General features: G+C 35.8%; 1 protein-coding gene across 1 annotated transcript in view; it reads right to left on the bottom strand.

Moving 5' to 3' along the window:
- LOC129226773 (catalase-like) overlaps positions 1-10804 on the bottom strand; it is a 37038-nt gene extending 26234 nt beyond the window's left edge. The window contains exon 1 of the mRNA XM_054861403.1: positions 10616-10804. Coding sequence (XP_054717378.1) covers positions 10616-10804 — 189 coding nt within the window. The remainder of the gene's footprint in view (positions 1-10615) is intronic.
- Positions 10805-15614: the final 4810 nt, after the last annotated feature.

Raw genomic sequence — 15614 nt, 5'->3', positions numbered from 1 at the left:
CATTATCGACAATGAGATCAATTCGTTTAAGTAAGTTAGTGAATCAAGTCCCAATATAGCTTGACTGATGAATTGGAGGTGGACACATCACTTGAAATATTTGTAATAGGTAGAATCAGTAAGAACGCGCAGAGCAGTAAGAGGTAAGCCCTCGCTTATCCTATCTATTACAAAACAATATCAAACAACTTATTACAAATGATACAAATGATGTTTCAGCTTCCAGTACAGCCGCCACCTCTCCGTGGTCAAGCTTTACTAATAGTCGTTTCAAAAACAACTCGTAAGTTTAATCGTTTTTATATCTGTCTTCGAATAAACATTGTTCTTAACAATTTCATCAGAGCTAATATAAATGTTATTTATAGTTCATTTCAACATGCAAAAGCAAAATATAAATGATCAAAGTTTGAAATACTTGGTTGAAACATAAAAACACTATAATCTTCTTCTTTACTAATAATAAAGCAGAAAGTCTCTCTGTCCGGAGGATGTCTGTAGGATGTCTGTAGGATGTCTGTAGGATGTCCGTAGGATGTCTGTGACGCGCATAGCGCTTAAACCGTTCGACCGATTTTCATGAAATTTGGCACAAAGTTAGTATGTAGCATGGGGGTGTGCACCTCGAAGCGATTTTTCGAAAATTCGATGTGGTTCTTTTTTTATTCCAATTTTAAGAAAAAAACTATCATAAATTACGAAATTATCGTAACGTGGAACCGTAACATGGGCACAGGCCAATTGGCGAGATACGAAATTATCATAACGTGGAACCGTAATGTCGGTACAAGCCAACTGGCGAGAAAATTCACTATACATTATTTGTAAATATACAGGCGAACCAAAAGACCTTTTGATTTTTCTATTGCGGGCGAAGCCGTGCGGGTATCACTAGTTACTAATAATAGAGCTGAAAGTCGCTCTGTCCGGAGGATGTTTGGATCTCTGTGACGCGCATAGCGCCTAGACCGTTCATCCGATTTTCATGAAATTTGGCACAAAGTTAGTTTGTTGCATGGGGGTGTGCACCTCGACGCGATTTTTTGAAAACTCGATTTTGTTCTTTTAATATTCCAATTTTAAGAACATTTTACCTAGCAAATTATCATAACGTGGAAAAGCAACATGGGCGAGTCATTTAACGTAGCAAATTGGCGAGAAATTCATCATCCATTATTTGTAAATATACAGGCGAACCAAAAGACCTTTTAATTTCCTAATACGGGCAAAGCCGTGCGGGTACCACTAGTTACTAATAATAAAGCTGAGAGTCTCTCTGTCTGGATGTCTGGATATCTGTGACGCGCATAGCGCCTAGACCGTTCGGCCGATTTTCATGAAATTTGGCACAAAGTTAGTTTGTAGCATGTGGGTGTGCACCTCGAAGCGATTTTTCGAAAATTCGATGTGGTTCTTTTTTTATTCCAATTTTAAGGAAAAAACTATCATAAATTACGAAATTATCATAACGTGGAACCGTAACATGGGCACAAGCCAATTGGCGAGATACGAAATTATCATAACGTGGAACTGTAACGTCGGTACAAGCAAATTGGCGAGAAAATTCACCATACATTATTTGTAAATATACAGGCAAACCAAAAGACCTTTAATTTTTCTATTACGGGCGAAGCCGTGCGGGTGCCACTAGTAACTGATAATAAAGCTGAAAGTCTATCCGTCTGGATGTCTGTGACACGCATAGCGCCTAGACCGTTCGGCTGATTTTCATGAAATTCGGCACAAAATTAGTTTGTAGCATGGGGGTGTGTACCTCGAAGCGATTTTTCCAAAATTCGATTTTGTTCTTTTTCTATTCCAATTTTTGTTGAAAAGTCAATTTTAAGAACATTTTACCGAGCAAATTATCATAACGTGTGCGACTAAATTACCAAATGATTATAACGTGGAACCGTAACATGGGCAAGCTAATTGATGAGAAATTCACCATACATTATCTGTAAATATACAGGCGAACCAAAAGACCTTTTAATTTTCTACTGCGGGCAAAGCCATGCGGGTACCACTAGTTTCCAATAAACAAAAACGGCTTACTAGTTTTTATGTCATTTCATTGGTTATTTTCATTGGTCCCATGAATATTTCCTCGTCATTTGCTAGACCGTTTTTAGTAATAGATGTCTGCACTTAAACACCTACGAGCATCAAAAACATATCTTGTACAATATTTCCATTGCGAAAGCCAATTTTCTTAAGAAAAAAAATTTCTTTTTACTTTCTTCTATATCTAATATATAGAAGAAAGTATTGGATTCGTGCAAATTTTCGAATTTCGAATTTTGACGGATTCGAACGTTTTGAGGTGTGCTGAGTCCATTTCGACTATTTTTGGAAAATGTCTGTCTGTCTGTGTGTGTGTATGTATGTGTGTGTGTGTATGTATGTGTGTGTGTCACGTCTGTGTGTGACCAGTTTTTTGTGGCCGCTCTACAGCAAAAACTATCGCATGAAATTGAACGAAATTTGGTACACATATGTGACCCTATGTGAACTTGTGCCCATTGGTTTTTGGCGCGAATTCCTCCAAGGGGGGTGGAGCAATGGGACGTTTTTTTGAGTTATGCGTGATTGCTATTCCTCAGGAAGTAACTGGCGGAATCAAACAAAATTTGGTCCATATGTTGCCCCTAACTGGAGCAGGTGCTGATTCAATTTTGGTGTCAATAGCTCAAACGGGGGTTGAGTTATAGAACGTTTTTTGTCGTGAATTGTGACTGCTGTATCTCAAGAAATAACGAACGGAATCAAACAAAAAATTTTTGACAAGTAGCCCTTAGTGGGTATAAGAGCTGATTTTATTTTTGTGTCAACAGCTAAAAAGGGGGTAGCGCAGTCGCCCGTTCTTTTTTTTCCATTGTGAGTGCCCTATCTCAAGAAGTAATGCTACGTTCTGTTTGAAATTTGGAATATATGTGAATCCATACGTAAACAGGCTTTGGTTCAATTTTGACTCCAATCGCTCCAAGAGGTGTTGATTTTTTTTTTTTTTTTGCGAATAAAAATAGTTTTATTAATGCAACAATAAGAAAGATAAATCGTAATAGATTGTCGTCTGCGTATTTCTCGTGATTTTAATTGTATGGAAATGATCGGAAATATTATCTCAATGAATTAAAATTTTTAACTGTTGCCATCTTATGTTTTTTAATAAATAAAATATTTGTAATTAATTCAAGTAAGGCTTTTAAAGTAACTTTCAATTTTCGCTCTTTGCTTTGCTTTTACAATAATTCAGACATTGGGATGGTCGTCAAGTTTTTGCATGTGTCATTTTGTTTTTGTTAGGAATATTGCTTCCTCGTCAAGCATGGGGAGGGATCAGAAAAAGGAAAAATATAGAAGAAAGTTTCGTGATGGCCACAACATACTAGTTTTAATCAAAAATAAGTAGCACTCAAATATTTCGCGTTAACAGTGACACGATTGATTAACGTATTTGAAATCATTGACCCAACGCTGGTATGTTAGCTGTAAAACTACCAGTGGCGTAGCTAGGGAGGGGCGGAGGGGGCGGTCCGCCCCGGGCGGCACTTTTTGGGGGCGGCAATTTCACACTTTTGATCCAAAAAAATTTAACACCTTTTCCCAACAAGGAAATGATGCTTTTGATCTATTACTGGAAGCAAAAAAGAAAAAAGTCTTCGAATTGTCAGGTTTTAGTACGACTATGATAATATAATTACTCTGATACAAAAAATTTGTTTTTCTTGTGGACATCTCAGCACTATTGTTTGTTTTTTCTCTTCCTGCGTCTGAATCTGCAGACTGAGGTAAAGTCAAAGGATCATGTTTTTTTTTTCTTTTTTTACTGGTTAGGTTAACTATTGTAAAGGGAACAATAAATTTCTTAACCTTTCGTTATATGATGAAGCTACCACTTGATTTTAAGTAAACTCCGAGGAAACCACCGTATTAAAAAAGAAAAAAAAAGGATAGCATTACCTGTTTCAACAATTGCTTTGATTGGTTATAGACTACAAAATTTTAACTAAGACAGAATGAATTCTAGGTTCATTTTATTAAAAAAAAAATATTCACAATTAAAAAATAATTGCTTGTACTACTGCACTAGATCAACTAATTCCTTTATACAATGAGTTTCATTTAGTCATTCATTTTAAGGAAAGGTTTTTAATTAGTAAAATGATGTCTAGGAAAAACCTTTCACATTTCAACCTCTATTAGTGAAAAAGAGAATCATCCAAATTTGGTCTCAAAACATTTCCAAGGGAATAAACGTCCACCTCATCCCGTTACATCTCATCTTTTTGGCCTGGTATTGATTATTTAGTTTTTATAACTTCAACTAGCCTGCGTGCCCGGCGTTGCACGGGCTACTTAAAAAATGAAAGAGCTGTTCAATTGATGTTTTTGTATTATTCTGACATCAGTTTCTAAAGCGCTAAGGAGTAAATAATTACGCGTAATGCAAGGTTTGCAAAACACCAGTAGAGCATATTTTTGGCAAAAACCTCTTTAACGTTAATCATATTTATCAATAATACAAGTTATGAGTATTTTCAATTAGCACAAAAGATGAAAATATATGCATTCTCAACTATAATATGTGCTCACTTTAAACTGAATTAAATCTGATAGAATATATTTGAAATATTTATGTACAATTACAATCAGCTTTTTACATAAAATGACACACACTTTTTTGTTGATTACGTGAAACTGAAGCACCAAGACTTATTAAATACCAATAAGCATTAATTTAATATCAAGCCATCAGATTCTAATTAAGCTTTAGTTAAAATCCTTAAAAACAATCTTTTTTGTTCAACTCTGTTTCACTTAAAGAAATCCAAACAATCTTAATTTAACGTGTTCTTTTAACGATACAAACTGTATTGCAAAAATCGAAACAGGAAGGAAAAAGAGATTTATTACAATTCGAAAACTCACCCATGTGACGGAAAAAAGTCCAAGAAAATAAAAATAATTAGTCGCACATCCTAAATGTACCCAAATATGAGGCCGGTGAATGATAAACTTACACTTCAATCAGTAAACATTACTAAAGAAACATTTTTCATATGCTGAAAAGAGTTAAGAACGTTGAATGTGAAAAGATAAGAAAGGACAGACGATAAATGTCCGAATAGAGCAACCAATTTTAAACTAATTAAAAATGAAATTCTAGATGGAAACGTTGTTTTAAGATTTGGACAGCAGCCAAAAAAATCTCTTTTGACACAATTATTAGAATTTTATTTGCTTACCCATATGCAAAATGGCAACAGGAAAGAAATAAAAATTCCTGAATAGCGTTATGTTAATTAACGTTATAATTAATATCTCCGCTAATTAAAGTCGTACAATTATGAGATTGGTCCTATTGTTTTCTTTGGAAAATTTCGAATTGATCGGTATCTCGTTTGACTCCCGATTCGCAGTGGTTCTCGAGAAGATCGATCTTCAGACAGACAGACAGACAGACGGACAGACGGACGCGAACAGATTTTAATATTATAGTGGATACCAACAAATTCCTGAGGGCGGTCAAGCTCTGACCCTTCCTGTATAATGACTTATGATAGTCTAAAATGCGTATTTAAGGCATCAACTTCGAACTTTAAAATCTTAATCTTATCCAATGTCTCCATAAATAGCTTAAAGTTGTATTTTTGAAACTTAAAATTCAGAAAAATTCTAAGGTAAAGACCCCAGATGTGCACAAAATCACCTAATGTCATAACAGTAGGCTCCAAATTTCGTTTTTAGAAATTTCTGAGGGAAGACAGCAAATCCTTTTTTATTTCCAGTAGCGAAGAGCTTAAAATGAACAACAGTTTCGAAAAAGATTTCGAGTATGAAATCCTCCGCCGAACGCTCTCAACGTTGTCCGTCAAACAACGGCTGAAGTCGCGTTTTTAGGACATTATTTTCAAAAAGTTTCCAGGGGAGACGGAAAAACCATCTGACTTATCAACATTTTTGGAAATATTTGGAAACTTATGCCGTCAAAGATAGCCTACAATTGCGTGTTTGAAACTTCGGCATCGAAAAATTTCCAGAGAGCTCCTCAACGTTTCCTATTCTCTGTAACGTCATCAAAGATAGACCAAAATTGATTTCAAGTTTGAAAATATTTCGGGTGGAAAATCTAGTCTTTGTTGGAGTTAGGGGAGACACCTTACACTACTAGATACAGCCTACATTTATGTGATTTTCAATTTTGTTGAAAAGTTTTCCGGAGGGCGCCCCCAAACCTTCCCCAATATCCTCCCCCAAATTTCCTTGAGAAGTCCCGACCCTCCTAACATCATCAAAGAATGCATAAAACCAATTTTAATTTTAAAAACAAGGAAAAAAAAACATTTGGAGGGAGCTCCAAGCATCTTTTCTATAAGCGTTACTAAAAATTGCTTAAAATTCCGGATTTTGACTTAACTTTTGGAATGATTCAGTGTGGCTCTGAATTACTTTTTTTTTTCTTCTGCAAGAAAAATAAGAAGGAAAAAAATAAGTTTCTTTTCTTGTTTATTAAAACCTTATCAAAATACTTTTGACTATTTTATGTGTCAACTATTTCTCATCAAAAAGGGCGGCACATTGAGGAACCTTCCGGGCGGCAGAAAGTGTAGCTACGCCACTGAAAACTACATTCACTAACAAAAGCTGTATTATAGAAAATCCTAAACGTCTTTTACTGCGTAAAAAAATTTGAATATTTCTTTTTTTTTTTTTAATTTATATCTTCTATTTGTTCCAAAATAAATTCCTTTTTTCAATGCGATGTCGGAGTGTAAATTCTGACAAAAAAAAAAGGCAGCAGCCTTTAGAACTTGTTATCGTAACAAATTAGCTTGGATTCCGTCTAATGTAAAAGTTAACATAAAATGGGGTGATTTTCAAAATTTTAAAAACATTTTTACTTTCTTCTATATCTAATATATAGAAGAACTAGCAAAAATACCCGGCGTTGCCTGGGTCAGTAATAATTATTAGAAAAAATCGTTACTTGCTTTTGTTTTCTGTTTTAAGTAAAAGAATTTAAAACACATCTTTTTGACGTGATTAAAAATCGAGTTTCTTCCTTACCCATAAAACTAAAATAGCAATAAGTATAAAGAACAAAGTAGTATTGATTTAGAAACGAAAGCACTATATTTAAGCATATACAAATTTAAAAAACATGAAATTAATCTTCTCATGTTTAAAAAGATTAATCTATTGATACTTTTTTTTAACATGGAGTCTAAAACCTTCTCTGTATGGCTAATTAAGTACGAAGTGATTAAAAAAAAGTAGCTGCGCTCGTAATCCCCTTATACTTGCTTTAGTTATTTCGGGAAATTTTAATCATTGTGGCTCTTGGTGCGATTTTACCGAATTTGCGAAAGTCGTTTCGAGGTACCTTCGATGATGCTCCCCCATTCTTTCCTTACTTTGTAAAACGATATGATATTAACTTTCGTTACAGAGATATCGTCGCCAGATGCTGAGATATTTTTGGTCACCATAAAATGACGCTAAACAGTTTCATCCGAAATGTTACCAAAATAAGTAATAAAATTTGGTGATTGTTTGAAATTGTGCAAAAAGGAAAATTAATGGAAGTTTTTGTGCTGTTTATGGATTTGCCTAATATAGTTGCTGGATTATTTAACACAGTAAAAAAAGTCTTTTGAAAATTCTTTGATTGGCGATATTTTGTTTACATGGTGAAAGCTGAGAAACATTATGATGTAGTCTTCGGCTTCAAAAACAGCAACGTTGAAAAAACTGCCAAGTGCATCAGCTACGGAAATCTTTCTGCAAAAATTTTGGCGATCTGCTGGTTGTTTGGATAATGAGTAAGTGTTCAATTAGCATAAATAATAATAAAAACCATTAATTACATTAAAGTTCCGTTTAAATGGAAAATCATCAGCCAAATCATGTATTATTTGCCAATCTTGTGCAAAAATCTTACTTTAAGATTTGACTTGAGAAAAGCCTTGAACAATCACGAAAAGCAAAGAAAGTCAACAATACAACAATTGTCGCTATCGACAGGGAGTTGAGATGATACACTAGATAATGTATTGAGTTGAGGAAAGCCTTCGAACATGGATCTAAAAAGCTCATAACTCTTTTTTTATTCTACTTAGAAATTTCGAACAGGTGCCATCTTCAGCAGAAAAATCAGAGCTTTCGATGGACATATAATGTAAATATGTGCAAGTATTTTTTCATCCCAATATTAGAGAATTTATACAAAAATTGTGTTTTATTGCCCCCTTAAGGGGGTTTCCCCCCCATAACGGGACGAAAACTACCCTATGTGTTATTCTGATGCATAAGCTATATTATTGTAAAGTTTCATCAAAATCCGTTTAGTAGTTTTTGCGTGAAAGAGTAACAAACATCCATACATCCATCCATACATCCATACAGACAAACTTTCGCATATATAATATTAGTTAGAAGTATTGGATTCGTGCAAATTTTCGAATTTCGAATTTTGACGGATTCGAACGTTTTGAGGTATGCTGAGTCCATTTCGACTATTTTTGGAAAATGTCTGTCTGTGTGTGTGTGTGTGTGTGTGTGTCACGTCTGTGTGTGACCAGTTTTTTGTGGCCGCTCTACAGCAAAAACTACCGCATGAAATTGAACGAAATTTGGTACACATATGTGCCCCTATGTGAACTTATGCTCATTGGTTTTTGGCGCGAATTCCTCCAAGGGGGGTGTAGCAATGGGATGTTTTTTGAGTTACGCGTGCTTGCTATTCCTCAGGAAGTAACTGGCGGAATCAAACAAAATTTGGTCCACATGTTGCCCCTAACAGGAGCAGATGCTGATTCAATTTTGGTGTCAATAGTTCAAACGGGGGTTGAGTTATAGAACGTTTTTTGTCGTCAATTGTGACTGCTGTATCTCAAGAAATAACGAACGGAATCAAACAAAATTTTTTTGACAAGTAGCCCTTACTGGGTATAAGAGCTGATTTTATTTTGGTGTCAACAGCTAAAAAGGGGGTAGCGCAATCGCCCGTTCTTTTTTTCCATTGCCCTATCTCAAGAAGTAATGCTATGTTCTGGTTGAAATTTAGAATATATGTGAATCCATACGTAAACAGGCATTGGTTCAATTTTGACTCCAATCGTTCCAAGAGGTGTTGATTTTTTTTTTTTTTTTTTTTTTTTTTTTTGCGAATAAAAATAGCTTTATTAATGCAACAATAAGAAAGATAAATCGTAATCGATTGTCGTCTGCGTATTTCTCGTGATTTTAATTGTATGGAAATGATCGGAAATATTATCTCAATGATTTAAAATTTTTAACTGTTGCCATCTTATGTTTGTTAATAAATAAAATATTTGTAATTAATTCAAGCAAGGCTTTTGAAATAACTTTCAATTTTCGCTCTTTGCTTTGCTTTTACAATAATTCAGACATTGGGATGGTCGACAAGTTTTTGCATGTGTAATTTTGTTTTTGTTAGGAATATTGCTTCCTCGTCAAGCATGGGGAGGGATCAGAAAAGGAAAAATATAGAAGAAAGTTTCGTGATGGCCACAACATACTAGTTTTTTCTGAAAGAGCATGCTTAAAAACATAGGATCTGGCCATTTTTTAAATAATTTGTTTAAGTTTGATATTTTTGAAAAATTGCTTAAATCAGTGCTCTATCATTGTCTACATTTCTTGTCGATGACATCACAAATGATGAAATGCCATTCAGTGTTTCCATTAACAGTGCAAAATATTTAGTTCGCATCTTTACTCACATGTATTGGCAACGATATGGTGGATAGCAAGTGTAGAGCGTAATTTTGATTCGCTGCTTGATTATCATAACGTGGAATCGCGGTGGAAAGATGCGCCAAATTGCAACATTTGTGACGTCATCTAGACCACGCCTTGTTTGAAAATCGGACATTTAAAAAAAATAATTAAAAATTAACTGTTGGGAAAATGAAAGAATTTTCTGGGTCCATGTTTTTGTTTTTTGCTTATTCTATTAATTTCAGTGACTAAAAGTACTACTTTTGACTGGAGGAAACAACCCCATTGTAAAAGCAAAAAATGCTGCCCGTTCTTAAGGGTTTAATTACTTGATTAATTCCTTGTAGTTTAACTCTTAACGCTCTCCATAGATATTAAAATTTAAATTTAACCAAGGATGTTGACATTGTGCAATTTAAAATTTTTTTTTTTTTTTTTGGTGATAAAAATTAAAAAGAAATCAGTCCACAGTTTGCACGTTATTTTAGCCGCCATAGTCTGGCTCTGATAAGTTGAGTTACCATGGCATGAGTCTTAAACAATTCCATTTGTTGAAATAGGAATGAGAAAAGCCGGTTTGCGTTACCGATTGTGATTATTGGCTTTGTGCCGATCTAAGAATTTATCCTCTTTCAACTCAATTATAAATGGGTTCATCCAAGGCCAAGCTAATTTTTGATCAGACGATAAAGACCAATGTTATAAACACAAAGTTCTAAATCAGCAAGTTTTAAAACTAATGAGCATCAGTTGTAATTTGACGACAATGGTGTGTTTTAAATGTTAACAAACTCTTACAATAGTATACTACAAATTTCGAATCTATGCAACCAAAAAGGTGTTCACATGAAACTTGAATATTAATTACCTTCTTCCGTCCTTGCTGATCATCCGCTGGATGACTTGCAACATCGAAGAGACACATGTCCTCTTTGCTGCAGGCCTCCATTAGCGAGCGTAGGATGGTATCCCTGCTGACGACAAGAGACTGCAGTTTCGGGTCGGATTCCGGGTTCGACCAACGACCGTTGGCCCGAATCTTTGCGTCCAGTGCCATGTAAGAGGACTTGAGCTGATGCACATGGCTCTCCTGTTCATTGAAAAAGGGAAAACATTGTTCTGTGGTGTTTAAAACCTTTGCTCAAAATTAAATTTCTTTGTTGATATGAAAATTAAATTACGATTTTTAGTGACTCTCAGCTAATATACAAACGTTAGATAACTGTCAGTAAAAGGCAAATTGGTTTTAAATTTAGATAACTACTGAAGTTTATTACCGGGACAGCTGTTTGTACCCCAATTGCTGCCATCAACATTCAAACTGGCCCTTGAACCTTTAAAAATTAGAAGGCAGAGACAATTGATAAATATCCGTGAAAAGTGCATAAGATTAAACCTCCAACAATGGCAACACTATATCACTGCCAACTTCAGACCAAAAGCTCATAAAGCTTTTCTATCATGTGCTGATCAAATGAGTGTTGCCTCATCCTTTTCTGCTGATTTGTCTCCCCCCACTTGCTGTACTCCTTCATACACACCTTGACTATTCTTCTTCTTCTTCTCTATCTTGAGGTATATGCTTCACAATAAAACAGTGGCTTCACCTCTATTACTCTAAAAATTTTCCTGTTTCTACTTGAAACAAATGGAAGGACAAGCTTCAATAATCAGAAAATTCGACAAAACAATAAAGAACGAGAGGCTGAGAGTAGAGGGCAAGGAAGATGCAAAAAGGAACAAAGCTTAACCCCAACTAGGGGAAAGCCTAGGAGGGAGAACACCATAAGGAAAAGAAAATTATGAATCAATAGCCTCGAGCAAACCAATGAGAAGGGACATCAAGCGGCGAGAAGCATGAGCGGCCGAGAAAACAAGAGAAAAGGACAAGGGGACACATCCCATATAGGCACGAATTCTGTCTCTTTCCTTATTATATTTATTGCAGACTAGAATGGCATGGTCTACTGTGTCAGGAATATTACATGTTAAGCACAGAGGGGAGTTACTATGTTTGATTCGGTGCTGGTTGAATTGAGTGAGAGTGGTACGGGTTTGAGCTCTTGATAGCAAGACATCTTCGTATCGATTTTTTGTTAAATTGTGTTTGCTGTTTCCTTGACCATTTAAGTGGCTGTATCCGGTATTGTATTTAGATCTGTTCCAGGAAGTTGTAGCTTTATCTCTGTTCTTTTGTTTGTACTTTTGTTTCAGGTTTTGTATTATGTCTTCAGGGGCAATCCAATGGAGAATGATATTTTCCCCGTATCCCATGCTAGCCAGTCTGTCTGCAGTTTCATTTGCTTTGATACCCACGTGGGCAGGGGTCCAAACGAATTCGAGTGCATGACCGTTTGAAGTGTGATTGGCAATACTTTTTGTAATCATCGTGATGATGTGGGGAGACTTATTGTTAGCTCTTTCGAGGGCAGAAAGGACTGACAGACTGTCGGAGCAGAATACTATCTTTGGACCTGTGTTTCAGAAACGAACAATAGCGAGCCAAAGAGCGAGCCCTTCAGCGGTGAAGATGGAGTTCATGTTTGAAATTTTTCCCTTTATATTTTCGTTTGAACTCGAATTGTGGACCCCTATTGCTGTAGAGTATTGCGTTTTTGATGCATCAGTTGCAATAATATACCAGTCTTTCCAGTGGGTGGTACTGTAGTCGTCGAAAGCTTTGCTAATTAGTTGCCTTGGAATATCTTCTTTTTGGAAAGGAAGGGACTTGAGGGAAATTGTAGTTCTGTTTGGATTAATATTTGAAGGAATACAAATAGGTATGCATTGGCTGGGATAGATGTTTAGGTCTGTCAGTAAATTTTTGTTCCGAATTCCTAAAGGAGTTTTTTCTAATTTGATAGGAATTTTTTAAATCTCATAAGAGAGAAGTATTTTCCTGATTGGTGAGAGCTTGTCCAAGGCAACTTGTCTGATAAAAAACATCTCAGATTTGAGATCATGTGTTTGGCTGCGGGAAGTCTCATTTGCTTCTCTAAGCAGGATAGGGATTGGGGTGAATTTTGAGAGACCAGTAGCTACTCGTAGAGCAGCATGGTATATTATTTCAATTTTATTTTTATTTGTCTGGAAAGAGGATGAGTAGATGTGACTGCCAAAATTAATCTTGCTCTTGATGTAGCTGTTCGCAATTTTTAGAAGATCTTTTGTTCTTGCTCTCCATCTGTTCGAGGCGACAACTTTTAGAATGTTAGTATATTTAAAAACTTTTTTGGCTAAGTAGTTTATGTGTGATTTGAAGGTGAGGTTATTATTGAAGTAAATGCCTAATATTCTGATATCTTCCCTCCATTCGATGGTATCTTGGTTTATAGATAAACTACGATCTGTCTTCTTTCTTTTACTTGAAAAATTAACTGCCACACATTTCTCCGGTACAATCGTCATGTGCCAAGTTTTACACCAGGAATATACTTTATTTAGCGAATTTTGAACATCATTAAGTGTGTTGTCAATGTCCACACCTGAGCCAAAGATAAAAATATCATCAGCGTAAGTGATTATTTTTACATTTTTAAGATGTAGGAGGCAAAGATCTTTGATGTAAATTTGGAAAAGAAACGGGCTCAATACCGCGCCTTGGGGGACTCCTCTTTGTGATGTTATATTTGTTGAGAAATGTTCTCTCCATCTGACCTGGGCAGATCTGTGGCTGATGAAATTGTGTATCTATTGTGCAGTTTTGCCTTGTATTCCGTTTTGTAGCAATTTCCATATTAGACCATCATGCCAAACTGCATCATAGACTCCCTTAAGATCCAATGCGACGAGGAAGGTGAATCGACCTTCATTTCTTGCTCGGAACAACTCATGATGGATATCTGTCAAAACCACATCGCAGCCCCTAAAAGGTATAAAGCCGTATTGATTGGGAGGGAAAAGATTCTGTTGAATACTATGGTTTGTCAGCCTGGTTAAGATCATGCGTTTGACTGTTTTAGCGAGAGTAGATGTGAGTGAAATTGGTTTGTACGAGTTAATGTCTTCTTTATTCTTCCCTTTTTTGTGAATTGCAACTATATAAGCATTTTTAAAGAAGTTTGGGACCTCTCCGGTGTTCCAGAGATGGTTGATTGTATTCAGAATTTTATTCTGGTTATTTGCTGAAATATTTTTTAATGATTTTGCAGATATTAGGTCGGGGGGCAGAATTCCTGTTTTTATTGATTGCTTCCTTTAGATCACGTTTAAAGTGAAAGGTGCATCTAAGTCACAGTTTCCACTGAGGTCTAGGGGAATAAATTCGTTGATTTTCTAATGCATAAAAAATTTACTGAACGCATTCGCTTGGGCAACAGGTGAATGGAGCTCTCCCGCAGGCGTATTTAGGATAAAGTGAGATTTTGTATCTTCGTACGTTCTGTTATTAAGACTCTTTAGAATTTTATATATGCTGTGATTTTCCTTTGCCATGTTCATGGTCTTATTCCAATAGATCCTTCAATTACATAATCTTCTTAGTTTTGCCCCTATTTGTTTGTATTTTTCCCATGCATCACGGTTCAGAGAGTTTCTTGAAAGTCGATGATATTTTCTTTTTTGGCCAAGGAGAAATCTGCATTCTCTGTTCCACCAGGGATTATTGCCGCTTGTTTTTACAATTTCATTCTTGCTGTTTCTAAAAAGGGTTTTTTCTATGATATTATTAAATTCGTTAATATTAATGTTGTTGGCATCATTAAGGTATTTATTTAAGTCAAAGTTGAAATTCTTCCAGTTTATTTTCTATCTATTTTGGTAATGACTCCCAAGATGCGGAATATTTATTTTGATAGGGTGATGGTCGCTGTCAAAGGTATCGGCAATTACTTCGTATGATAGATGATTGTAAAGGTCCAATGATGTGATTGTTAAGTACAGAAGAGCAGGTTTATTGTTGTTTGAGTAGTACGTGGGAGTACTGCAGTTCAAAAGAACCATGTTGTTGTTAATTATCCAGTCGATTACTGTTTCAGCATCCCGGGAGTCATCATCACTGCCAAGGGAGGTGTGGTGGATATTGAAGTCTCCCATAATTAAAAAAGAAGGGGTCAAATATTGTTGAAAGGCAGAGAGCCAGTTTTTATTCCATGAGCCGGATGGAGAGTAGATAGTAAAAAATTTTAGGTTTTTTTTTGTAAAAAATTTCAATTCCAAGTACTTCAACATTGGATATAGGTAGGGTGATGTTGATAATTTTAGAAGAATATTTCGTACTGACAGCGGTAATGAGAACGCCCCCAGGACGGTTTCCCCTGTCCTTACGAAAGATGGTCTTATCTTTTAGATTAAAATTAATTTGATTATTTAAAAAAGTTTCTTGAATGGCGATAACATCAGCGCCCAAAAAATATTCTGTGTTAAGCCAGGTACGCTTGTTAGTGACGCTTCTAGCATTCCACTGTATGAAGTAGCAACCTGCCATGGAAAACAAAAGGGAAAACAGGACGAAAAAAGGGAAACTACAAGCGCACCAGAAAGCGGCCGAGAAAACTAACATTCCACAAGAGCAGAAACAGCAGGGACCGGCCCAAGAGCCGCGTGATCCATCTGATTTTCGTCTTCTAAACAAGCCGTGTCTCCTCTTAGCCTCTTAAAGGCGTTCCAGTCGATCTTGGAGTCCGTGTTTTGAAAGGATATTTTTTTTTAATTACCAGAATTGGTAACTAAATTTTGTAGTATTTTCGCCACGTTGGTGTTTATTTGAAGTATACAGTTTTTCATCACCATTTCGATTGATGTTTGTAGCTGGCTGATTTGGCTGATGAATTCAGCCCTAATTTTGGATTCGAATTTTTCCATTCTTTCTTGAATGGCTTTGTCCATAACCTCTTTGGTTACGAATTTATTTTCCTCGCCCTTAGCAG

This window comes from Uloborus diversus, chromosome 7 (genome assembly GCF_026930045.1).
Source record: "Uloborus diversus isolate 005 chromosome 7, Udiv.v.3.1, whole genome shotgun sequence".
In the NCBI taxonomy this organism is placed as follows: domain Eukaryota; kingdom Metazoa; phylum Arthropoda; class Arachnida; order Araneae; family Uloboridae; genus Uloborus; species Uloborus diversus.
Note: the sequence above shows the minus strand (reverse complement) of the source record. Positions and strands in the feature narration are given on the sequence as shown.